We start from the raw sequence: 27,114 nt of genomic DNA on the forward strand, positions 1-27,114 counted from the left end.
ACCACTTCAGTGTAGTAGGAGGGCCAACAGATTTTGAATACTATAAACAGATTGTGTAGGTAAGCTCATATACCACATGGAGGTGGTAAAATTGGCCAATAAAAAAATGAAGATATGTACCAGGCTTAAAGAGACACTGAAGCGAAAAAAAATTGATGATATTATGATCTGTATGTGTAGTACAGCTAAGAAAAAAAACATTAAGATCAGATACATCAGTGTAATTGTTTCCAGTACAGGAAGAGTTGAGAAACTCCAGTTGTTATCTCTATGCAAAAAAGCTATTAAGCTCTTAGTCGTGGAAAGGGCTGTTATCTGACTTTTATTATCTCAACTGTAATTGAACTATTTACTTTTCCTCTGCTAGAGGAGAGTTCATTACTTCACAGACTGCTCTGAAAGACTAATTTTGAATGCTGAGTGTTGTGTAATCTGCACATATTATAGAGTGATGCAATGTTAGAAAAAACACTATATACCTGAAAATAAAAGTATGAGAATATTTTCTTTGCTGCTAATCTTCTAGTAATTATTCATAGTACACAACCAATTAATTATATCATATATTTTTTTTCGCTTCAGTGTCTCTTTAAAGAGATACTGAAGGGGGGTGTGGCTTAACACCGGAGAGGAATGGCTGCCTGAGTTCTGAGCTCCTGACCCAGACGTCGCTATACTAAGCTGTTACAGCTCCCACCTACACCTATACCTGGCAATGAGCAGACGAACTCGAGGACAAACAGCTGCTGGTACTCCGAGAGACTCCCAAAAGAAATTTGGTCGCAGTCTTCCAGATTTATTCCGCTCACAATCGGAGAAGAAAGCCGCGGCCTCCTCTTCTAAGATGGCGCCGGCCCGCGCTGTGTCGCCCGCTGGATCGGCTACCTCCAGAGGATCTTCTGAGCGTGAGTACGAACGCCCAGCCAAACGAAGAGACTCAGTGACATATGCCCATATGAGAGGTTTTGCTGAGGATATAAAAGCTACATTCACAGCCGCAATAGCGGAGATGAGGGAAGACATGGCAGCAATCGGCACACGGCTTGATACCATAGAGTCAGCAGGGTCCAGGAGAGAAAAAAAGATAAAATCCCTCACTAAGATAGCCTATACACACGATACTAGATTTATTGACCACCAGCGTCACCTCGAGGACCTCGATAACAGAGGCAGGAGATCCAATATCAGAGTCCGAGGCGTTCCGGAATCCGTAACTGCGGAGCAGATACCTGCAGCCTTGACCGCCATCTTTAATGAGCTGCTGGGGCGCCCAAAAGAGCAGGAGATCAAGCTAGTACGAGCTCACAGGGCCCTGCGTCCCCAAAGGGGAGAGAGTGATCCCCCCCGTGACATTATCTGCTGCTTACAATCATTCCCCTTAAAAGAGGAAATCATGAAAGCTGCAAGGGGCCAAGATGCGGTGATGTTTAATGAAGCTCAGATAGCGCTTTTCCAAGATCTGTCCCCAATAACATTAGATCAACGTAAGGCCCTGAAACCTTTACTACTGCTTCTCACGGAAAAGAATATCCGATATAGGTGGCGTTTCCCTTTTGCACTCTCAGTTACAATAGATGAGCGTACTCACTCATTGAAAATGCCCTCTGAACTGGAGGAATTCTGTGCGGCCCTGAACATCTCAGTCCCTAAATTGCCACTATGGTACGCAGGCTTCCTGCCTCCCTCACAAGAGCCGGACAATACCAGCATGTCCCAGGAGAACAAGACCCGTCATACCCCTGCTAAGCAATCCAAACAGGGACGTAAATCCTCAAGCAAGCAAGGGTCTCAAAGGGACCTCTTTGACTCTGATCAAGCTTCTCAACCAGAATGAGTCTACTTAGTTGGCTGGCAATATGTGATTAATCATATGCACCCCCTTTTTTTCTTTTCCCATCCTTGATTTTAGGTGGACTATAAGGTTAACTTCACCATCTCTCTGAGACTAAACCACTAATTCTTATTGTTAAAAACGGCTGACTGTCCCGATATATGTTAATGTTATAATGCTTTATGATGTTTTGGTTTCATACAGGTGGGGACTACGTCCCTGATGCGGCGCAGCCGTCCCATGGACTGGCTGAGGCTGCACATGGGAACAGAACTTATTTAAACTTAATAGGTCTGGGTCTCTACAGAACTTTTGGGTTAATATTGTACTGTGTTTTATACTCTTTCAACAGTGATTTTTGACTTGTCTTTATTCCCCGAGTTGATAAGTTTAACCATCCTCCCTGGTTTTTTTCTACACCTCCCCAACAGAGAGCTTGACTCTCTGTCTTTTTCTCACACGCTAAGTGACACGCCGCTCATAGCCAGGTGTGTCACGTGAGTATTCTCTAGCCTTTGCACTTTTTTGCATAAAGCAAAGCTGTTTGACGCTTACGCTCCGATCCCAGAGTAGACCTAACTTTTCAGACCTACGTCACGAGCTCTATACGATTTCCTTAGCCTACATAATATGATTATTTTGCCTGCTCTTCTACTGACCTGGCCCTTTTTTTTCATAACTTGCAGTATGTCCCAGTCCAGCTCCCCCCACCACTCTCCCTGGAAAATCGTATCATGCAATACTAATGGCCTTAATATTCCTGAGAAAAGGTCAAAATTTTTGTCCTTTATAAGGCAGGAACATGCTACTTTTGCCTTTTTTCAAGAGACCCACTTTCGTCAGGATGCGGTCCCCAAATTCTACGATAGATTCTATCCGACCCACTATCACGCAACCTCCCCCTTACAGAAGGCAAAGGGAGTGTCTATCCTTATCCATAGATCTATACACTTTCAGTTGATATCCCAACTAAGCGACCCGGAAGGTAGATACCTCTTCTTGCAGGGAAAGATCCATGACAGAGATGTGACGCTGGCATCCATCTACAGTCCAAATACCAATCAGGTCAGCTTCTTCAAAACAGCGATAGACACGTTACTACTATTTTCCAAAGGGATGCTGATTCTAGGGGGAGATCTTAATTTGCCACTAAACCCCCTCCTGGACACGTCAAATGGTTCCTCAGCCATGAGATACAAAGACCTTAAAAAAATTAAAGACCAGCTAGACAGACTGTCTTTGGTAGATATGTGGAGGCTTCTACACCCCAAAGACAGAGACTACTCCTTCTTTTCGGCTACCCACAAAAAATACTCAAGACTAGACTACCTGTTCTTACAACAGAGAGATGCCTCATTGGCTACTCAAGCCTCAATTGGGATCCAGTCTTTGGCGGACCATGCTCCGGTCTCTTTATCAATCAACCCGCCTTGGACAGCCCCTACCTCTTTCTGCTGGAGACTAAACCCCTTCCTATTAACTGACAAAAATAATATAGAGCTGCTAAGGAGACATCTGTCTGAATTTTTCATGACAAATCAAAATAATGAACAATCAGACTTGCTCATATGGGAAACACATAAACCCTATATTAGGGGACAACTAATCCGCATGGGAGCTAAGGCCAAAAGAGAGAGACAGGCTGCCATAGACCACCTATACACACGCATTCGCAAACTAGAAAACCAGCACAAAAAATCCTTACAAGACAAGACTTTAGAGGAACTAGCTACCCTTAGATCCCAGCTATCCTCCTCCCTATCATATGGAGTTAGACGCAAGTTCCTACTTGCTAATGGCACCTTTTATCAACATGCCAATAAATGCGGCACATTACTGGCCAAGGCCCTTAGGGAAAAAACGGCTAAAACACATGTGAAATCCATCACAAACGCAAAAGGGGAGAAGAAATTCACCATCCCTGACATAGCGGAAGAATTCCGCAAATTTTATCACTCTTTATACAACCTTCACACTCCCACTTTAGGCAAAAACTCCACTCTCACCAGAAAACAGGCAATTTCTGAATTTCTAGAAAAATATGGCCTGGCCTCTCTTGATCCTAAAGAACGAGACAACCTCAATGACCCCATTACAGAGGAAGAGTTTTATTTAGCTGTAAAAGGACTAAAACCAAATAAAAGCCCAGGCCCAGACGGCCTTACGGCCCAATATTACAAACTCTATGCAGACACCTTGTGCTCCCATTTTCTAGACGCTTTTAATAAAATTACGGAGTCAGCTATTCCATCGAAGCAACTCTTAGAAGCACATATAACGGTAATTCAGAAGCCAGATAAGGACCCACAGTCCTGTGCTAGCTACCGTCCCATCTCTCTTCTAAATACTGACCTGAAGCTTTTTGCCAAAATCCTGGCTAATAGAATACTACCTATTTTAGAGTCTAGGATCCATCCCGACCAGGTTGGTTTCCTACCGGGGAGAGAAGCAAGAGATGGGACGATGCGAGCTATAGGTGTACATGCATGGCTAACTCGGCATTCGTCGGAGGGATTTTTCCTCTCGACGGATGCCGAGAAGGCTTTTGATAGGATTGCGTGGGACTTTCTTAAAGCCTCCCTAGAGCATATGGCACTGGGAAACCAAATGCTTAACTGGATCTCCCTACTGTACGCCAACCCCACGGCAAAGGTCAAGGTGAATGGCTTTCTATCAGACTCCTTTCAACTGGCAAATGGCACCCGACAAGGATGCCCTTTATCACCTTTAATTTTTATTACAGTTCTGGAGCCTTTTTTAAACTGGGTCAGAGAGGACACGAACATCAAGGGCATACATATGGGGGGGAAAGAGCACAAGGTGTCTGCATTTGCAGATGACCTATTATTTTTTCTATCTTCTCCTAACACTACCCTACCTATTCTCCTAGAAAAAATGAAATATTTTGGAATCTTGTCTAACTATAAAATTAACCTAGCTAAATCATCAGCTTTAAATATTTCTCTTCCTTCTTTGACATTTGAACACCTGAAATCAGTTTTCCCTTTCCAATGGGCAAAAAGACAAAACTTACTTACGGTAAGGTCTTTTCCAGGAGTCGGAAGGACAGCAACCCTGAGACTTGTCTCCCTCCATTTCCAACTGGACAGGATACTAGTTAAAAGAATTAACATAATTGATTAGGCAGGCACCCTACATAAGGCAGCATTCCCTTACCCTCATCAGTAATAAAAAAGACCACACAGAATGATGCTTCAAATAATTTTTATTAACAATACATCAGGGTGGGTAGTAAGGGTGCTGTCCTTCCGACTCCTGGAAAAGACCTTACCGTAAGTAAGTTTTGTCTTTCCAGGACGTCTCAGGACAGCAACCCTGAGATGATAAACAAGACATAATTAGGGAGGGATTACAGCCTGCAAAACTCTTCTACCAAAACATAAGTCAGAGTTAGAGGTTAAATCAAGTCTATAATGCTTAACAAAGGTATTGTGGCTTGACCAGGTTGCAGCTTCACAGATATATTAATAGTAGCCCCTGCGCTCTCTGCCCAGGAAGTAGAAACCGCTCTGGTTGAATGACCTTTCGCTAGTCCTGATAACTGCTTGCCCTGGTGCAAGTAAGATAAAGCAATAGCTTGTCTGATCCATCTTGCAATAGATTTCTTTAGATGGCTGCTTTCCGGCAAAGAGAACCAACAAAGCATTGGACTTCCTCCAATTCTTGGATCTCTGAAGATATTCATTCAATTAGACACCTTCTTAACACCTAGACAGTGCAACCTTTCTTCCTTTCGATTTGATGAATTACCGCAAAAAGATGGTAAAAAGATCTCTTGAGATCTATGGAATTTAGATACAATCTTAGGTCAGATAAACGTTTGTACATTTGATCAATAGTAATAGGTCTTCTTGTTCCTTGGTAATGCCCATAGCCCTATGCATAGCTTCAAATAACTCATTCATAAATTCTGTGGAAAAACGAATTTCTGAGACTTAATGCCTTTACCCTCAGATGTGTCTACTTCGCCCTGTGGTAACTCTTCCAATAATAGATATCCACTCTCCCTTTAGACATCAAATTTATCTGAATCAACCTCGACTCTCTACCTCTTGAGGAGATCTGTTAGGAGGATTTAGAAGGACCAGCAATAGGTGCATCAGAAGTAGAAGGGGTAAATGTCGGTGTAACATCTGAATTAGAAAGTATGAAAGCAGATTCTTCAATTTCTTTAATAGCAAAGGACATCTCTGATCTCAACCATCCCATCAAATCTTTAAGCTATGTAGGGGATTCATCTTTCACTACCTTTTCAGTGCATAATTGACACAGGTGTTCTGCAGAATCAGGCATACGGTCACTGCACATTTCCTAGATTTAGACACCGCTTCAGAAGACACTGCATGCTTATCAGGTTTGACAGCTTAGTCTTATCCAACTTGCCATTCTTGGAATCTGTTTTAACAGCTTCCTAACAGTTTCTCCTTTAAAGAGAAACCGTGACCAAGAATTGAACTTCATCCCAATCAGTAGCTGATACCCACTTTTACATGAGAAATCTATTCCTTTTCACAAATGGATCCTCATCAGGGGGCTCTGTATGTTTAATATTGTGGTGAAGCCCCTCCCACAGGAGACTGAGGACTATTTTCCTGGCAGTTTCCGGTCTGTGAACCTCGTTGCATTGTGGGAAATAGCGGTTTACAGCTGTTTCCAACTGCCAGAACAAGCAGCATGTACTTCCAGCTACATCACCTGCCAACAGTAAAAACGTCACCATCTGATAAATGTCAGAATGTAAATAAAAGAGAGGGAAGCTTTTAAAATGGGCAAAAGCTGACTACATTTATACATAATTATTGTAAAAATGAAGAATTTTCACTGGGAGTTCCTCTTTAAGTGGAAGACAACACCCACCGCTATGATAGCTCTAGGCTAGGGTCACAGTGGATACGCTTATAATGCATGCATAGTAACGCAACAGTGTGAACTGCACTGGAGACCAGACATGGCCTTTTTACAAATCTGCATGCCGCTTTTTAGAATAATGCGATCAGGTACAACCCCGCACTGTGCACAGACCCATAGATTTATATGGGCAGTGAATTTCCCTGCTGAATAAATCTGCCACACGACTGAGCACTGCCCTTTGTGCAGATTCAACAATTACTTATAATACTGGAAAAATCTACTGTCCACATTGCTTAAGATTCCAGAATCTTGAAACCCTCTGCTTTACATTCACCTTTGCCCGAATATAGAGAGGGGATAAAACATACAGGGGAAATTACAATCTAAATACTAAGTGTATCTCACTGAAAAATTGTCAATCTCTACAGCCAGTAAAGGTTTAAGTGCAGGCTTGACAAATCAAACAAAATTCAAAACAAATGCAATGCAGATCTGAAACCAATGCAATGCAGATCTGAAACCAATGCAATGCAGATCTGAAACCAATGCAATGCAGATCTGAAACAAATGCAATGCAGATCAGAAACAAATGCAATACAGATCAGAAACAAATGCAATACAGATCTGAACCAAAGTAATGCAGATCTGAAACAAATGCTATGCAGATCTGAAACAAAAGTAATGCAGATCTGAAACCAATGCTATGCAGATCTGAAACAAATGCTATGCAGATCTGAAACAAAAGCAATACAGATCAGAACAAATGCAATGCAGCTCTGAAACAAAAGCAATACAGATCAGAACAAATGCAACGCAGATCTGAAACAAAAGTAATGCAGATCTGAAACAAATGTAATGCAGATCTGAAACAAAAGCAATACAGATCAGAACAAATGCAATGCAGATCTGAACCAAAGTAATGCAGATCTGAAACAAATGCTATGCAGAACTGAAACAAAAGTAATGCAGATCTGAAACCAATGCTATGCAGATCTGAAACAAAAGCAATACAGATCAGAACAAATGCAATGCAGCTCTGAAACAAAAGCAATACAGATCAGAACAAATGCAACGCAGATCTGAAACAAATGTAATGCAGATCTGAAACAAAAGCAATACAGATCAGAACAAATGCAATGCAGATCTGAAAAAAATGCAATACAGATCTGAACCAAAGTAATGCAGATCTGAAACAAATGCAATATAGATCAGAAACAAAAGCAATGCAGATCTGAAACAAATGCAATATAGATCAGAAACAAATGCAATGCTGATCTGAAACAAATGCAATGCAGATCTGAAACAAATGCAATGCAGATCTGAAACAAATGCAATGCAGATCAGAAACAAATGCAATGCAGATCAGAAACAAAGTAATGCAGATCAGAAACAAAGTAATGCAGATCAGAAACAAAGTAATGCAGATCAGAAACAAAGTAATGCAGATCTGAAACAAATGCTATGCAGATCTGAAACAAATGCCATGCAGATCTGAACAAAAGTAATGCAGATCTGAAACAAAAGCAATACAGATCAGAACAAATGCAATGCAGATCTGAAACCAATGCAATGCAGCTCTGAAACAAATGCAATGCAGCTGAAACAAATGCAATGCAGCTCTGAAACAAATGCAATGCAGCTCTGAAACAAATGCAATGCAGCTCTGAAACAAATGCAATGCAGATCTGAAACAAATGCACAATAGATCTGAACAAGTTTGAAACAAGGAACTCCTTGAAACTACCCAGAGATTCACTTCCTGAAAATTTCCATAGATTGTCAATCCCCATCACTGCAGTTCAGGGTTGACAAATCATCTTATTATAACCCTGGGGAAGCCTATTGCTGCAATGGCAACAATTCACCTTCACCTCCTGCTTTGCACCCACTGCTAGATTGCATGGACACAGAGGACAAGAGAAAGTATAAACTTATACCAAGGAAACATCACTCTAAAATCAACCATGTGAGTGTACATCCCTTCAACGATTGGTCGGTCTCTACAGCTAGCATAGGTTTACTGCAGGCCTGACCAATCAAATGGGAAGCAAATGACTCCTGGCAACTATCATTGCCCTGCAAGTTTCCATTAGCTCACTAGATTATAGAGGAAACAAGAGAGAGGGTAAAACACACAGGGGGGAAATCACACTCTAATGTGAACTATATGAGTGAATATCCCTGCTGCTGGAACAAGCTTGGAAGCTCTTGTCTGTGATCCCATCTTTCCAGCATAGGGGAGAACGTCAGGAACAGTACCATTTCTTATGCTGTCTAGTTCTCCTATATTGGACTCCCCCACCAGCACCAGTCTCCCGACCATGGCTTGTGGCCCAGGGATTTCATGCATGAGCAGTGCTGCCAAGAGGACATCCATCCGGCCAAATAAACTCAGCATCTATTCCTCTTGGGTGTTTCCAGGATGGAAACCAAGTTAAAACTGAGGAACCAGGGGAGGGTGCTTGATAACCCTCAAATAATAGCCGGTATAAAGGCCTTATAACAGAAGACACATACCAGAGAGGGAGTGGAGCTTGACTCCTCAGAACTATGGGAGCAAGAGCCTGCGGACGCTTCCATGGTCAGCATACACAAGACTGACCAGGATGCACAACCCTTGAATAGGTCACCTGAAGGTTTCCGCTCAAACATAATGAAAAGGTTTGCTTTACCTTAGAAATCCACCGCATTACTGAGCAGACTAGCTCAATCAGCGGCTAAATGCGGCGAGATGTCCGCTGGGATGCACGCCGAGCCATGGAAAGCATTCTACTTCCTCCTTGGTCACGTAATGCGGAAGTCACATATCCCTCTGCGCGCGTTCTTCAGCAGAAGCCGCTCCGGCGTGTAACACAGACTGGGGGAGAAGCTGATGCAGACATCAAGCACCCGCGCTGGCTCGCCTGACCAGCGCTGACATAGGGGACACTTGTATGCCGCGGCTCCTGAAATCTATCATGGTTGGCCAGCTCTCCCCACACAACCAGCATCCTGCTGGACAGGAAAACAACTGATGAGGGTAAGGGAATGCTGCCTTATGTAGGGTGCCTGCCTAATCAATTATGTTAATTCTTTTAACTAGTATCCTGTCCAGTTGGAAATGGAGGGAGACAAGTCTCAGGGTTGCTGTCCTGAGACGTCCTGGAAACTTCGCTGCGATACCTAGGCATCCAGATACCTATTAAACTTACACAGCTTATAGATTTGAACTTCCTCCCAATCATTAAAAGTGTAATTGCTGATATCCAGAAGTGGGGCTCTTTACCCCGCTTGTCTTGGTTTGGACGCATTGCTTCCATAAAAATGAATGCACTACCACGTATTCTATATGTGAGTCAAGCAGTACCTGTCTATCTTTCTCAGAAATACTTTGCATCCCTACAATCCGCCATTAATAAATTCATTTGGGACAAGCGCCCAGCTAGAATCAAGCACTCTATACTCGCTCTTGACAAAACTGAAGGAGGCTTGGGACTCCCAAATATCTACAAATACCATCAGGCTGCGGTCCTTAGCAGAATACTAGAGTGGTGTTACCCTGGCTCCACTAAAAGATGGATCCAGACAGAACAGGCCTTTTCTGCCATACCACTAAACAAGATCCCCTGGCTACCTCAAGCTTGCCTACCTGATCTTATAAAAGCAAATCCACTGATGCTAGCCACAATAAAAACCTTCCAGCAGTTCACCTCCAAAGGCAGCCTGTCCACTCTCCCAGGCCCTTTAACCCCAATAATCGACAACCCGGAATTCCCACCAGGTCTCGAGAATTCCTTCTTAACAGGACTGAAATCTAGAGATATCAGACTTAGAGACGTGTCCAGGAGGGGTGCTCCCATTCCTATTAAGAATCTGACAATCTTTGAGGAAGGAATGACATGCCCCCAATCGGCCTACTTACAATTAAAAAGCTTCATCAATTCCGCCTCCAAAAAAGCTAATCTATCAAGAAAACTGACGGACTTTGAAATTAAAGCATCATCCAATCTCCCCCAGCGTCACTCTGTGTCATGGATGTACAAAGCTCTTTTATATTTAGAAGCTCCGGAAAGACTTCCCTACCAGGAAAAATGGGACCAGGCCCTAGGGAAAACTCTCTCTGAGGAGCAATGGGACCACATCCTGACGAATTCTCACAAAGGCACAATTAATATCAGCACACAAGAGTTGAACTACAAACTCATATCCCATTGGTACAACACCCCTGCCAAACTTAAAAGCATGGGCCTATCCGATAACGATAAGTGCTGGAGATGTGGGAACGCGGGAGGGGACCTCATACACATCTTTTGGACCTGCCCTAAAATAATTAACTACTGGCACCAGGTTCACACTTGGGCAAAGAAAATCTCCTCCATTGACATCCCTTTCACCCCAGAGACATATTTACTTCATGAAATCCCTTTTTCATTTAAATCCTACAAAAAGTGTATACTCATACACCTAATTAACGCAGCTAAAGCTATAATCCCTGTACTATGGAAATCAGAGAACCCCCCGGCCATTGCCCAATGGTGGGATAGAGTGAATCGAATAGCTGATATGGAGGAGATAGTTCTTACAGCCCAAGACAGGGTAGACAACTACATTAAAACATGGGCCCTATGGTATGACTTTCGTGACTCATCTGATTATAAGTTAGTGATGCAAAAATCTTAAACCAAATACACTGCTCAAGAAACGTTTACTCTGACCGAATGTGTTAAAGCTTTGTTCCATGCTATTTCTCTATAGACAACTGATGATAGCTTACTACATGTTAAGATTTAATATGCCTTTGAATATATGACTTATCCTTGTACACCTATATACATGCTCTTACCATCTTTGTATGTTATTTGATCATATTCACTTAATAAAGCTTGAATGTGAAAAAAAAAGAGATACTGAAGCAAAAAAAAAAAAGTAGACATTTTTACCTTATAATTCACTTCAGTACTCAGAAGTGAACCGCCGCATCACCGCCGCTAAACGAGGACTTTAGACCCCCCAAATCCCCAGGGGGCAATCCGGGCAGCGCTTCCTCAAAGAGGCAGAGCTTTCTGCTGTAGCTCTGCCTCTACTGATGTCAATCGCCTCGGATCTCCGCCTCTCCCCGCCCCTCTCAGTCTTCCTTCATAGAGAGGAGCGGGGAGAGGCAGAGATCCGCGGCGATTGACGTGAGGAGAGGCAGAGCTGCGGCTCATAGCTCTGCCTCTCAGCGCAGTAAAATCCACGACCAAGTTGGTCGTGAGTCTTTTCCCGGGGATTTGGGGGTCTAAACCGCTCGTTTTGTGGCGGGGATGCAGCGGTTTACTTCTGATGAGACTACTGAAGCGAATAACAAGGTAAAAATGGCAAATTTTATTTGCTTCAGAGCCTCTTTAAAGGAAACCTGAAGCAAGAGGGGAATAGATGCGGCCATATTTATTTCCTTTTATACAATACCAGTTGTCTGGCTGTGCTGCTTATCTCTTTAACTGCAGTAGTGTCTGAATCCCACTCCTAAAACAAGCATGCAACTAATCCAGTCATACTTCAGTCAGAAACATCTCGGGGTCTATGGCTAAAAGTATCAGATGCAGAGGATCAGCAAGACAGCCAGGAAATGTGTATTGTTTAAAAGGGAATAAATAAGCTAGCCTCCATATCCCACTCACTTCATGTGTCCTTTAAAATAAGCTTGGTGTGATTTGCCTGAAGGAAATTTACAATAATTAACAATAATCCAGCTATAAGTAAACATTTGTGATTACCCACAATGCACCGCTACTGAGTATGCAAATTCTCTCATTACGCCCCTGAAGCCAGACTTACATCCAGAACCACTGGTGTATAGCAAGTCTAAAGCTATACATTTTACACAACCACATCAACCCCACATGTAGCCAGCCTGTTTCAGACTTTAAGTCCTCCTCAGTGCATGGCAGGGATTGATACGGCTGTATGGGATAGGGGCTTGGACCAGTACAACAGAGTAACCAAGCAGCTCAGGGTGACCCAAACCACTAGGAATGTATAGGGGGATAAAAGAGACTGAAAAGCCCTCCTACTAAAAAGCAATGCTTGGTGCGATTTGCCTTCTTAAAACTGAAGGAAATTTGCAATAATTCAGCTAGAAGTTAACATTTGTGGTTACCCACAATGCACCACTACAGAATATGCAAATTCTCACTTTAAGATAAGCAAACTGTAAGCAGATTTGTCTATGTGTACAACATGTAGTCAGTGGATAAACTGGAAGAATAAAAAATAATCTTTTTAGGACATGACATTTGATGATAAAATGACCAGATGTGGGGGCAGTTCTGACCATAGTTGTCTTGTATCTCTTTCAGGTCACTCCAGAGGGCACTGCCGCTGTGGCACCTGTAAATGCACGCCAAATTATACGGGCAATGCTTGTGATTGTAGCTTGGACACCAGAGAATGTGAAACACCAGATGGGAAAGATGGGAAGATATGCAGTGGACATGGAACATGCAAATGTAACAAATGTGTCTGTGACACAGGATACCAATCTAGCGACAGGTGTAGCGAATGCTTTCAGTGTAGGACACCATGCCAAATATACAGGTGAGTTCAGTGGGAAACTATTGCCATAATACTTATCAGAATTCACTTCCACTCTATGGGCTTCTGATTAAGCTTCTTATCAGAGTTAGGCCTGGAAATCGCTAGCTAAGCGCTTGTGATATGAAAAGCTCTTGCTAATGTAAGGCTGTGTGTGTGACCCCACTTGAGAGATGGGATTTTTTAAAATTCCCCCATAGCATCATATCAGCAAGCGCTTTTTAACGACTTAATGACATAGAGATTGGAGTCGGGGTGGCTCTGCACTCTAAAGAAAAGATAAGAGGCGTCTGAGCCATTAGGCAGCTATAAATTCTTGCCTAGGGTGACAGGAGGAGGGAAGGGCGACAAGAGAAGGAAAGGGCGCAGCTGAACTGAGTAGTAAGAGGAGAAATGCCTCTCAACTCACTCAGGTATCAGGTTACACAGCAGCAGCAGCGCCTGACTCATGACTGATTTACTGACTGATTCATTCATTTCCTTCAGCTCAATGATTCAAAGAACTACAGTAATGAATGAGTCAGTGAGAGAAGGCACTCATCCTAGTCAGGGATCGGAGTACAGCATCAGCTCCTGAGATTCATTCAGTCCCTCTCTCTGCTACTGGTAACTGCGTGGAAGTAAAGACTGTAGCAGCCAGGCCACCTTTCATTCAGTGATTTAGGGTTGGTCCTGCGCCTGCTGTATTCAGGTTTGTTGTTGTAAGGCATTGTAAAACACTTGGCTAGCTGATAAAAGTGCAATTAGAGGGCAGGCAAGCTGGTAAATATACACAGCATGATGCAGAGGAGGGTCCATGGGAAAAAATCTGTCTGGTCTCTCCCCATTGTTAAAATGACTGCATGTGCAGATAAGGTGTTAAACAGGTTGAAAAGTTTTGACAGTCCCTAGACTCCAGGAGGGCTGCTTTCTGACTTGTGTGGGAGACTGGCAGGGACAGCAGTCCTATTGCCAGCAACCAGCCTATGTGTAATGTGGGACTGCAATACAGATAAGCTCTCTGCTCCATCTCAGGCTATTCTCAGTCTCACTCCACTCCTCCTATCTCTGGGCTAGTGCACGACAAAATCGCAATCGCTACCAATGCGACTTTGTGAAGCGATTTTTGAAAGAATCGCTCCAATAAATGCTACCTGCAGCATGTTTGCGATCACAACACTGCTGTGGGAACACCCTCATAGGGTAACATTAGCCCAGCGCTTTTCAAATTGCTGTAAATTTGAAAAGCGCTCTGAAACACTCTTGGTGTGCACCAGCCTTCTTCATTCACCTTTGTTTCCCTCTTTCCCTAGTGCTGGGTGTCTGTGTCTTCTTGTCATACAGGAAAGCTAAATAAAAGTGCAATCCTGGTGAGGCAAATATCTTCTTCCCTCTCTTTCAGCTTTTCTCTCCTCATTATTTCTCTGCATAAGGGATCAGACACACTATAAGGTAGTGAAAATCGGGATTAGTATAATAGTATAGTGTATGTCTACTGTGTGCTGTGTATAGTGTGCTCTGTGTGTGCGTGTGTATAGTGTGTGTGTGTATAGTGTAGTGTGTGTGTGTGTGGACTGTGTATAGTGTGTATGTTGTGTGCGGTGTATGTGTGTGTACTGTGTGCGTGTGTAGTGTGTGTGTACTGTGTGCGTGTGTATAGTGTGTGTGTGTATAGTTTAGTGTGTGTGTGTGTAGTGTGTGTGCGTGTGTGTGCATGTGTGGACTGTGTATAGTGTGTATGTTGTGTGCGGTGTATGTGTGTGTACTGTGTGTGTGTGTATACTGTGTGTTGTGTGTGAGTGCATGCCGCAATAAGTATATTTTATGGTGAAACGCTCTGCTGCGTTACAACTATTTTCTGGTGAACCCATGCCGCAATAAGTGTATTTTCTGGTGAAACGCTGCTGCATTATGATTTTCGGGGGTGGGGTTCACCACAGGAGTGGGGGGGGGGGGGGGTATGGGGCTGGGGGCAATCATGTGGGGGGGGGGAGCCACAGGATTTCTCGCCTGGAGTGACAAAATGGCTAGAGACGCCCCTGGAAAAGATACAGGAGACACAAAAACGGGAGCCTAGTAGTGCAATATGTATGAGACAATGGGTAAAAAATGGTGATAGAAATGCTACTCACAAAGGAGGGTTGCAAGGGGCAACCGACCACAGGAAGCAGGTGGAGACAATAAACACGACTCCACTCGGGATGGTCCTAGCCAGGACCTGGATGTGGCCGCTCTCTTAGAAACAAGAGAAACAGGTGTCCACTGTGGTGGGAACCAACGGTGGTCTGTTTCCACCCCTCTGATCACAAGAATAGGGGGTATACTTAGCACAAATGGGGGAAAGAGGCGCCCTGCGAGTGATAAAAACCTTCTAAAAACAGCTTAAAAATGATAAGTAAATTGAGGTAGCTTACCTCAATGACGAAATCTCTGTAATTATACAAAATATTTTTTATTAAGCACAGGCAACGCATTTCGCGGGTCTGAGCCCGCTTCCTCAGGCCAATACAAGTGCCTACAACAACAAACAAACTCCTCAATATAGCCATACATACACATCAGATATAATAAATAAATAATTAAATAAATAATATTTTATACATGTTGATACAGCATAAAAATGTGCAAACAGTTATTGATATGTTTTTTTGTGATAGGGTGTTTGAGGACCAATCAGGGGAAACTCTGTTGCTTGGTGGGGGGATCGCTATTATTTGTGCACTATATTTCTCCTGATGACGCCCGTTTTAGGGGTGAAACAATTGTAGAGTGGCACTTTATATATGTATTTATGCACTAGTTTTTCCTACACCCCAGTTCACCTTCTATGAAGGAGATATACTGTACCTGTATGTGTTTGACTCCTATGGGGTTTATACTGTGCTTATACTCTGTTCATCACTGACCCCTCCTCCCAAAGGGGGAAACAGCTGATGTCCCTGAACATATATAGGTATTGACATATTTTATGTGTACATTTACCTATTAAATGGACATTTGTGGAGGATTCGTTTAGTGACAAAACGTTTTTAGTGTCTGAGATTGAATTAGATAGCTACACCCCATTGGAGATACACAGTGGTGGGGGTCAGCAAAGACCCTCATATCAATTCAGACACTGATCACTGATAAAAACGATTTCCTGATTGCTTGCACAATCTGTCCACTCATCTATTGTCTTTTCTGAGTCAGAAACAGCAGATAGCCATACTTTTTCAGAACAGAAATTAAGGTCATACAGACCAAACATTGCACATATTGGTGAGGCCTGTTGGTAAAGTGTTACATAGTAGTCCCAATAGTAAAAGTGTGTGTGTGTGTGTGTGTGTGTGTGTGTGTGTGTGTGTGTGTGTGTGTGTGTGTGTGTGTGTGTGAGTGAGTGTGTGCGCGCGCGCGCGTGCGTGTGTGTGTCTGTGTGTACAATCAAGTAGTATACACAAGGAGGGAGGGCCCTGCCAAAAGCTTACCAGCTAAAGGGAGGGGGTGGAAACACAATAGGAAGGGGGCTGCATTGAGAGGTTCTCGACACAGAGAGTTAGAGCCAGAGCCGGGACAAGGTCCTCCAGCACCCAAGGCTGAGACACCAAAGTGCGCCCCCCCATCCCTCCCACCCCAGCTGTCACACACTGATTGCTATTAGACTAAGAGGTGCCACAGGGCCCACAACCTCCCTAACACCTTAATATCTAGTTATATGGCTTGCAGTCACTGCTATGTATCCCCTTTTCTTATTTATTTCTGCTTCATACATAATTAGGAATGACAGCTGAATGAATTGTGCGCCCCCTCCTACACTGCGCCCTGAGGCTGGAGCCTCTCCAGCCTATGCCTCGGCCCTGGTTAGAGCATTGGCAATGTGGGCTAGGCCTTCCTGAAGAGGTGAGTTCTGAGTGATTGTTTGAAGGTGGTGAAGGAAGGGGAAAGCCCAACTCATGCAATAGTATGAACGGGCTCCTTCAGGTGAACAGAATGCTTATATAAACATCTTTCATAAAGGTTGTCGGTTCATCTTTTGTACAACCAACAAGTATCTAATATTTGCCTTCAGTTTTCATGGCTTTTTAGTAAATCAACTTAAGAGGTTGGAAGTATGTTATTCTTGTTCTACTCAGGAAGGGAAATATGATGGAGAGATCTACCCTGCCTCTTTGAGCTGCCAATGCAGTCCTTTTCCAGAGTATTGTGGTGAGCAGACAGATTCCCTTGCCTTTACAGTATTCTGGCAGGAGCTGCTTGCTAGATCTGCTTATCCTTCAGCAATGTATGTGTGCTTACACTCAATACCTATGTTATGCTATAGAAACTAGGGTTCAGCAGGGTCAAGGCAGCAGTGGTTTGGTCCTAAACCCCAGCACAATGAAAAGTACCAGGGAGGGGGACATGGAAAAGACTATTGTTAGGTAAGGCATGCAGGCAGGGTAGGGCTGTACTCACAACACTAGACTTGCTGGCTGATTCTCATTTTGACGATATACCAGGGGTGTTGCTAGGATCCTAAGAGATCTGGGACACTTTTGTGCACTCCAGCCAAAAAATGGGTGTGGCCACACACCAAAATGTGGGTGTGGTCATGGGTGGAGACAAATTTACATGAGCTTAACTCTATAGGGAGTATGCATTGTTGTGGGTGTCCTCACTTTTCCTACCACCTCCCCCAGCAGAGTAACACCAGCTGGAGGAACTACTCATTTCCTCCATTCACTCTCCAAGTCTGGAGACATCCTCTGTAGCCGGCGATTCTCCCCCTAGCATCTAAGAATCAGACGCTAGGAGCTCTAGAGTCAGATTCATTCTCAGACACTAGGGGGAGAAGCCTGGAAGAGAAGATGTCTGCAAAATCTGGAGACCAAGCGGACAGAGGTGAGTACTGCCGCCCACTTCCTGACTCTGTTTGAGGGACAACAGGGGCACCCCAGAACAGATCCGTGGCACGTGCCACTGATCTTTGGGGCTAGCAACGCCCCTGCGACATACCGTATGGGTTTTATGGCTCATGTACACTTGGCCTACAAGGGTATAAGGAAATGATTTGCATGGCTCCACCCACTGTCCTAAAGTGAACCTGAACTAAGTAAAATTAAATAAAACTATATAGAATAAACACGATGCAACTACAAATAATTATTACATACTTACCTCACCATCAGCTCCTCTCAGAAGATCACCATTTTCTTCTAACATTGGCCTCAATTCACTAAGATCATGCTGGAGATAATAAGGCAAGAGAAAACTTACCTCTACACAGGGCCATATGCAATTAAGTTTTTCTCCTGAGTTTTCTCCTAGGTGATATTTTTACAACTTGTTATAAAATGCTTTTGAAGTCACCAGCAAGCAAGAAAATACTCAAAATAATTTTGATAGTACTTTTTCACCAACTTTTGACTACATTTTCATTTGGAGAATGCTGAAAATTTAGTTTACAGAGATGTTGAAAATTATCTCCTAGGAGATAACTGAGGTGAAAAAATTAATTGCATATGGGCCAGAGTGAGAGAGTAATCCTATCTCTTTATTCCTTAAGTTACCTCTTCTGTAGTTAATTTACCTCCTCTGTAGTTATTTTCACACGCAGTTAATTAACAGCCTGTCTTTAACTTTAGAATTCTGGAGTTATTTTAAGGATTGAAGAGTTAACTTTAGGTTTGCCTGAGGTAAAATGTTTCCTGAACACGACATGCCTCATCACCATGGTGATCGCTCTAGAAACGTTATTAAAGACAGGAGATAAGCTTAGTGAATTGAGGCCAATGATTTCTTCCAGTTCTGACAAGATTTTGTCAGAACTGAAATATATCAGTTGCTGTCAGTTATAACTGAAAGGACAACTAAACAAACAAACAAATACAGAACATTTATATTGCGCTTTTCTCCTGGCAGACTCAAAGCGCCAGAGCTGCAACCACTAGGACATGCTCTATAGGCAGTAGCAGGGTTAGGGAGACTTGCCCAAGGTCTCCTACTGAATAGGTGCTGGCTTACTGAACAGGCAGAGCAGAGATTCGAAACCCAGGTCTCCTGTGTCAGAGGCTTCACCATTACACTATCCAGCCTCCGCTGGATGTGACAACTGATATGCAAGGTAATGTCCATGTTTCCCTGTGGCTCAAGTGGGTGATACTACAGTTTTAACAGTGTTAGACCATGAAGCTGTTACAGGATAATTGCCATTTTTAAAATGGAGGACTAAGAATTCTATCAACCACATGAACAAACAAGACACGGGAATGGAGAACGAGATTCACAGCAGACAACACGGGAGGTAAGTATTACATTTGTATGTTTGTTTTGACTTTTAATTTTCAGGTCAGGTTTGCTTTAATGCTTTCTGGACTGATGAGCCGATACTACTTTTACTTTTTGTTACAGATTTCTTACATATTTAAGCATTTGTTATACCTTTATGCTTTTGTTAGATTAGATATTTACTATTTCTCTGAAAGTACTTGAATCAGTCCTCCAATAAACACTTACTTATGTGCAATTTTCCTTTTGCAGAGACTGCGCTGAATGCAAGGCATTTAACACAGGACCCTTAAAGGATAACTGCACCACCTCCTGCGCTAATGTCTCTCTCACCATGGTGAAGCACTCAGACTCTGCAGGGAAGGACTTAAAAGAATGGTGTTCAGAAAAAGACATAACATTCTTGGTAACCGATGACAAAGACATCGTACATATTCTTGTAAAAACAAAACAAGGTGATTATATTTTCTGTTTATCGTAAAGACAATACTGGGGGATGACAGGAAAATGCTTAGGGCTGTATACCGTCTGCGATTATCTGTGTTTTGCAGAAAGCTTTGTGATCTGCAAGCACAAGGCCACAGGCTTGCTGATAGAAATTGCCCACTCACTATTCCATTAGTGCAATACAAATGCATTGCGATTTTACCCGATCGCAAACATCAGCTGTACTGCATTTTTCATGTGTTTATTGTGTTGAACATGCAGGAGCCTAGGAAAACTTGCATAGCACTTTTCCCCCCTCTCAATGCAAATTGGGTGAGCTACAGCGGTACAGAGAATTAAACTTACCTGGGGTCTCTACTAGCATCCTGCAGACATCCTGTGCCCTTGCTGGCACTAAACAATCCTCCATTCCCCCGCCGCGGATTATTTTTGTTTTCTCAGTCGGTGGGCCATTGTGCATGCGCGGTCCTGGCCAATCGCGTCCTAGCTCCCATCGCTGGGAGCGTCCTGCGCAGGCGCAGTACAAGGATTTCCCGTACTGCGTCTGCACAGGACGCTCCTAGTGATGAGAGTGAGGACACGTGCCATGTACGGGCACCTTAAAGGGGTTCTGTGGGGCTTCCTGAGGAGAAAAACTGCCACTTACCTGGGGCTTCTATCAGCCCCCTTCAGCGGTAATGTCCCACGCCGCCCTGCTCCCATCCGCCGTTCCCCGCAGCTGGCACCGGGCTATTATTCGTCTGTCACACAGACGAATAATGCGCGCTGCCACGCCTCCGCTCGCATCATCTGAGGCTTACTGCCCATGCACAGTACAATGGTTTCTTGTACTGCGCTTGCGCAGTAAGCTTCCGATGACGCAGGCGGAAGCGAGCAGGTGCACGACCACTGTAGCGCAGCCGCAGTTGGATCCCATGCCGAGCTAGACCGGGGCCAGCGGCGGAGAACGGCAGATGGGAGGAGATCGGCGTGGGACATTACCGCTGCAGGGGGCTGATAGAAACCCAAGGTAAGTGTCTGTTTTTCTCCTAAGAATCCCTCCACAGAACTCCTTTAAGAGTAAACTGAGTGAATGTATTGAATGGTATTTTAGGCAGTCCCTTATATTACATTATATACAAATGGTAAGATTGGATGAAAGAGATTGGATCGTTAGTGGCAACAATAATACAGTCCTTTCAATTTCCCTCTACTCAAGGCATACAATTAAAACATGCCATAAATAAACAGTTTGGGGACCAATCAATTATCATTCATGAATGACCTAGGCACCACATTGGAAACATTCAGGCCCAATGCACACCGAGCGGTTTTTGATGCAATCCGCTGGCCGCATCCGCCTGTCAAGCCGCTTGGTTAATGTATCTCAAATGAGATGGTGCACACCGGCGGTTTGAGGTTTGTAGCAAACTGCAAACGTGCCTCCTGCTGCACGTTTGCGGTTTGCAGAAGCATTTCTGCCTCAATGTAAAGGATAGGAAAAACGCAAACCGCTCTGAAAAACGCTACTTCAGAGCAGTTTGCCAGGCGTTTTTGTTACAGAAGCTGTTCAGTACAGCTTTTACTGTAACAATATGTGTAATCTGCTACACAAAAACGCAGCCAAAACCACTAGGTATGTTTAGAAAACCTCTCTAAACATGCCTAGAATCACTAGCGTTTTGAAGATCTGCTAGCGGTTTTGGTGTGCACTGGGCCTTTCAAGGCATAATTAGAACATAATACTCTTGGGCATACTTATCTCTTTAAGACTAATGGCTCATATACACTACTGAACGCATGCATGAACGCGATTTCATGCATGTGTTGCCATCACACGGAATGCACATTGTGGTGCGCTAAAGCACAGGCATCAGCAGCCACAAACACAGTAGAACCCATCGGGAAACGTGTGCGTCAAAATGTCCCAGAATGCACAGCTGTAATGTGAATGGTAACATGAAAGTCTATGGACTTTCATGTTACCATGTGGATCCTACACTGCGGCCCATATGCAATTCACTTTTTCTCCTGAGTTTTCTCCTAGATAATATTTTCACACCTTGTCAATAAAATGCCTTATAAACCCCCAGCAAACAAGAAAATACTCAGAATAATTGTAATAGTACTTTTTCAATTGTGAAATGCTGAAAAGTTATGTTAAAAATAATATGAAAATGATCTCCTATCTCCATAACTCAGGAGAAAAAGTTGCATATGGGCCTATGTGCCAAAACTGGACAGCACGGTGGCGTAGTGATTAGTGCTCTCGCTTTGCAGCGCTGGGTCCCCGATTTGTATCCAAGCCAGGTCAACATCTGCACGGAGTTTGTATGTTCTCCCCGTGTCTGTGTGGGTTTCCTCTGGGTACTCCGGTTTCCTCCCACACTCCAAAAAACATACAGATAAGTGATTTGGCTTCCCCCTAAATTGGCCCCAGACTATGATACATACACTACATGATACATATATAGACATATGACTATGGGAGGGATACAATTGTGAGCCCCTATGAGGGACAGTTAGTGAGAAGACAATATATACTCTGTACAGCGCTGCGTAATATGTCGGCGCTATATACCGTAAATAAATAAAAACTGACAGTGCAGCACACAGTGTGAATGAGCCCTTAGTGGGCTAGACTAAATAATGACACTGAAGTCATCACCAAATCTGCGTGAGCGCCTAACGCAGCAATACATTGTATATCAGACATATTTGACGCCTGCTAAGTTACAGAGAATAAATGCAGCGGTTCTTACTGTAGTTCTTGCCCAAAGTGGCAAGCCATAGCACCGTCCCATCACCTGATATGGGCACCCCCCTGGTGGCTGATTACTGGAAGCAGGTGCCTTTTTGGATGATAATATGGGTTGCCAAGTGTCCAAAAACCCACTCCAAAGTATCTTGAGTGTTTTTTTTTTAAGACTAAAGTATGCATAGCAATATTAGGAACTTTCTGCCGGAAACACTATTCACTATCAAACAAGAAGCCGCTTTTCGGGGCCTTGCTTTTACTTGTCCCATCAGACCTGATTGGATGCATCCTACCCATAAGAAACATATTTACCCAAAGGGTATCTTGCCAAAATTCCATGCACTATGGGATAAATGGGGAGAGCGTTTATTCCCTAATTCACTGGTGAGAACCGCAGTAGTCTTATGCTGGGAATACATGGTTCGTTTCTGGCGCTCAATTCTCCTCTCGATCGTTTTTGCCGCTCGATTCTGCAGTCGATTCTCTTATCTTCCTCTCGTTTTTTTCTTTTTAACCGATGCCGCCGCACTCATCAAATAATACACAGCAAAGAATGGCGTGATAACTAACACATAACTAAACACTTTAACTTAATTTGGGACAACTTGTCTGTTCCAGTATTACATAGACATAGGCTAAAGTTGCCTGGCCATTGCATGATAAGATGAACCTTTGTACAAGAAAATAGTGATAAAAACAGGTTTTAGAATTAAAAGAAATTAACATTTTTGTTTTCTTGTTACAGAGATTAAAGACAACACAAAAAGCCTTATAGTGGGACTAGTTTTGGGCATTGCCTTTTTTGGCCTCCTCCTCATCATTTTGTATCGGATCGTTGTGGAGGTCTATGACCGGAAGGAGTACAACCGCTTTGTCAAAGCACAGAAAACAGAGCAATGGAATGACGTAAGTATCTTCACATCTTTCACAGCTACATGAGAACACTAAATAATACCCCAAGGTCTACCAGCAAGAGAAAAAGTCCATAGTTGTCAAAAGTCTACTAAAGTTCTGTCCCTACTATTCATGAACAGTCCCTATTTCAGAGAAATAACATATTTGTTGTTACTTGTTTTTGTGGGTAGTGGGTAAAAAAATGTAGTTAGATCTATTTCCATTTTTCCTACCATTTTAACCACTTGCCGACCGCACGCTTATACCGTGCGTCGGCAAAGTGGCAGCTGCAGGACCAGCGACGCAGTATTGCGTCGCCAGCTGCAGGCTGATTAATCAGGAAGCAGCCGCTCTCGCGAGCGGCTGCTTCCTGTCAATTCACGGCGGGAGGCTCCGTGAATAGCCTGCGGGCCGCCGATGGCGGCTCGCAGGCTAAATGTAAACACAAGCGGAAATAATCCGCTTTGTTTACATTGTACGGCGCTGCTGCGCAGCAGCGCCGTAAGGCAGATCGGCGATCCCCGGCCAATCAGCAGCCGGGGATCGCCGCCATGTGACAGGGGACAGCCTGTCACTGGCTGCACAGGACGGATAGCGTCCTGTGCAGCCCGGTTCACCAGGGGGGGCCAGGTAGGAGAGGGAGGGGGGGGGGGGGATTTCGCCGCGGAGGGGGGCTTTGAGGTGCCCCCCCGCAACACCCGGCAGGCAGGAGCGATCAGACCCCCCCAGCACATCATCCCCCTAGTGGGGAAAAAAGGGGGGCGATCTGGTCGCTTTGCCTGCACTCTGATCTGTGCTGGGGGCTGCAGAGCCCACCCAGCACAGATCAGCTAAAACAGCGCTGGTCCTTAAGGGGGGGTAAAGGGTGGGTCCTCAAGTGGTTAAAGACTAAAATGTCCACTGATATAATGCCTTGTTTTAGTCATTTAAAGCAGAATGAATGTCTGTGTACTAACCTAAACACCAAGATGGGTCCTATGGACAGAAACTCACAAGTCCTCTTTTACTAAAAAGTACCTATGAAACTCAGATTCACATTGAAGTAGTGTTTGCACATTTGATCACCGCTGCACTGGGCGTTGCATGAGATTGGAACATCGCAATTTGTGCAATACAGTATTACGCAATGTCACTTTTTTTCAGGATTTGTTTCCGTGGAGAGTGCAATTAATCTTCTGCATTAAATAATGCAAGCAAGTTGGCGCTAATTTAGAGGACCCAGCAGGAAACGTCATAGGGAAATTCTGCTAATGTGATTGGGTGGACAGCACCTTCTGGAACTGCTAGGTTTTGGATAAGTTTTCGTAAACTACGCCCACACTATTTGGCAAATAACCTATGAGGTTTCCTGCTGGGTTCCCTAAACAGGACTATCGTCAGAAAGTTTACCTTGTATAAAAACACCACTAAAAAGAAGCAGGTGGAAGGCCAAAGAAGAAGAAAAAAAACTTAATTGTTTTTTCAGTACTCTGCATATACTTTTGTCATTTGTTGTATCAGGCAGTGATTTTATTTTGTTTTTCTGTCTCCAGACACAGAACCCGCTCTTTAAAAGTGCTACCACCACTGTGCTGAACCCAAATTTTACCCAAGATTAACTCATAAGATGAGATAGAAGAACAATCTCAGGGAGATCTTATCGGAAAAAGAACACTGGCCATATGATGAAATGATGTTAAAAGACCTATGAATCTGTAAGAGGTGACAGTAGACGTAACCCAGTACTCCCGGCGATCGAGACTGCAACAAGCACTAAAGACATCTGAAGAGACTAAAATACTTCCATAACAGCTATCATAAGCATTTATACTGACCAAATACACTTCCTTTCGTTCAGTTCTCCAAAATCTCTTTTGAAGTGGTTAGAAGCTCTATAAATTATGCCTTAATATGACAAGTAGGACCCATAAACTAAAGGTGAAATGGAAGTCTGTTAAAAAGAAACCCAATGTGTAAAATTCTACCAAAATGACACTTACCTAAGGAGAGGGAAGCCTCTGAATCCTATTTAGGCTTCCTCGCAGTCCTCTGATTGGGGCCCTGCTCCTCTTCTGGAACGAGTGCGGCCCTGCCTGTGCAGTAGCACAGAGCCTCTCATGCATGAACAGATGTCTTACAGCCACATGCATGCCAAAAGAACCACAGTATGCCGAGGGAAGCCTCATTAAGATCCAGCGGTTTTCCTCTTACCTTGGTAGGGGGAAACCTCTGGATCCTAATGAGGTGTCCCCCATCTTTCCAGCACTGTCAGCCGCCGAAGATCTGCCAGGGCTCCAGGATCATAACAATCCTGTGTGAGCCTTGCGCAGGCACAGTAGCGGTTTTCCTTCGTTCTCAGGTGGAAATAGCTGAGCTCGATCGGATCCGCTCTACTGAACATTGTCTTAATTCCATAGGTCAATATATTATTTTTGTATTATTTCAATCCTCTTTATTTTAATTGTTCCCATAGTTTTCTGTGATTAAATGCAAGAATATACTGTATATAAAGTCAAATATGTTCCATCCTATATTGATGTTTAGCGGTTTTCTGTTGTATAGATAACTTTGTTTTTGTCTTTTTAAAGTTAAAAGTTTAGTTGATATTGTTAGATTTTCAAGTTCTTGTTTTTAGAAATGAATATTTTGTCAGTATAGTTAATAATTTTTCTCTCTCACCTTTTTGTTATTTTATCCTATATAGTCTGTGTCAATAATAAAAACACAACCTTGGACTCAATTCACTAAGCTTATCTCCTGTCTTTAATAACGTTTCTAGAGTTGTTACCATGGTGATAAGGCATGTAGTATTCAGGCAACATTTTACCTCAGGCAAACCTAAAGTTAACTCTTCTGTCTTTAAGTTAACTCTCCAATCCTTAAAACAACTCCAGAGTTAAAGGGACAGGCTGTTAATTAACTGCGTGTGAAAATAACTACAGAGGAGGTAAATTAACTACAGAGGAGGTAACGTAATGAATGAAGAGATAACTCTCTTACTGTGTGGAGGTAAGTTTTCTCTTGCCTTATTATCTCCAGCATGATCTTAGTGAATTGAGGCCCTTGTCTTACTCCCTTCTGAACTTCAAATTCCTCTTCAAAATTTCAGCTGAAACTCAAAGATGCTAATTATTCCCAATAGAGGTTTGCTAATAGTCTTGTATCATTTGTATTAGTTCCTGCATCTGCTATAGCTTTAATTGCCTGTATATTCAATAAACAGAATAAGCAGATTTAACCACAATAAGGATTTAACCACTTCAGGACCATAGCTTTACACCCCCTTAGTGACCAGTCTATTTTTTACAATTTAGGGCTCTGCAGCTTTAAGAGCTCGCTGCAGAGTCATACAACCATGCACACATGAATCCCCCCTTTTCTGCCCACCAATAGAGCTTTCTGTTGGTGGGCTCTGATCGCTGCTGGGGTTCTTTTTTTTTTGTTTCTTTTTTTAAAATAAAATTAGCTATTTGATTTTTTTTCCATGCCGTCATCCCGCCCCCTGCCAGCCAATAAGCCCATAAGAGCAGATCGCTCTTGTGCCTCCCCAGGGTATAGCCGTGTGACACGGCTGTCC

General features: G+C 43.4%; 1 protein-coding gene across 1 annotated transcript in view; it reads left to right on the top strand.

Moving 5' to 3' along the window:
* ITGB7 (integrin subunit beta 7) overlaps nt 1-26,101 on the top strand; it is a 108,136-nt gene extending 82,035 nt beyond the window's left edge. The window contains exons 13-16 of the mRNA XM_068267217.1: nt 13,021-13,258; nt 19,733-19,935; nt 23,410-23,570; nt 25,091-26,101. Of these exons, the coding sequence (XP_068123318.1) occupies nt 13,021-13,258; nt 19,733-19,935; nt 23,410-23,570; nt 25,091-25,156 (668 nt within the window). The 3' untranslated portion in view covers nt 25,157-26,101. The remainder of the gene's footprint in view (nt 1-13,020; nt 13,259-19,732; nt 19,936-23,409; nt 23,571-25,090) is intronic.
* Nucleotides 26,102-27,114: the final 1,013 nt, after the last annotated feature.

This window comes from Hyperolius riggenbachi, chromosome 2 (assembly GCF_040937935.1).
Source record: "Hyperolius riggenbachi isolate aHypRig1 chromosome 2, aHypRig1.pri, whole genome shotgun sequence".
NCBI classification, from domain to species: domain Eukaryota; kingdom Metazoa; phylum Chordata; class Amphibia; order Anura; family Hyperoliidae; genus Hyperolius; species Hyperolius riggenbachi.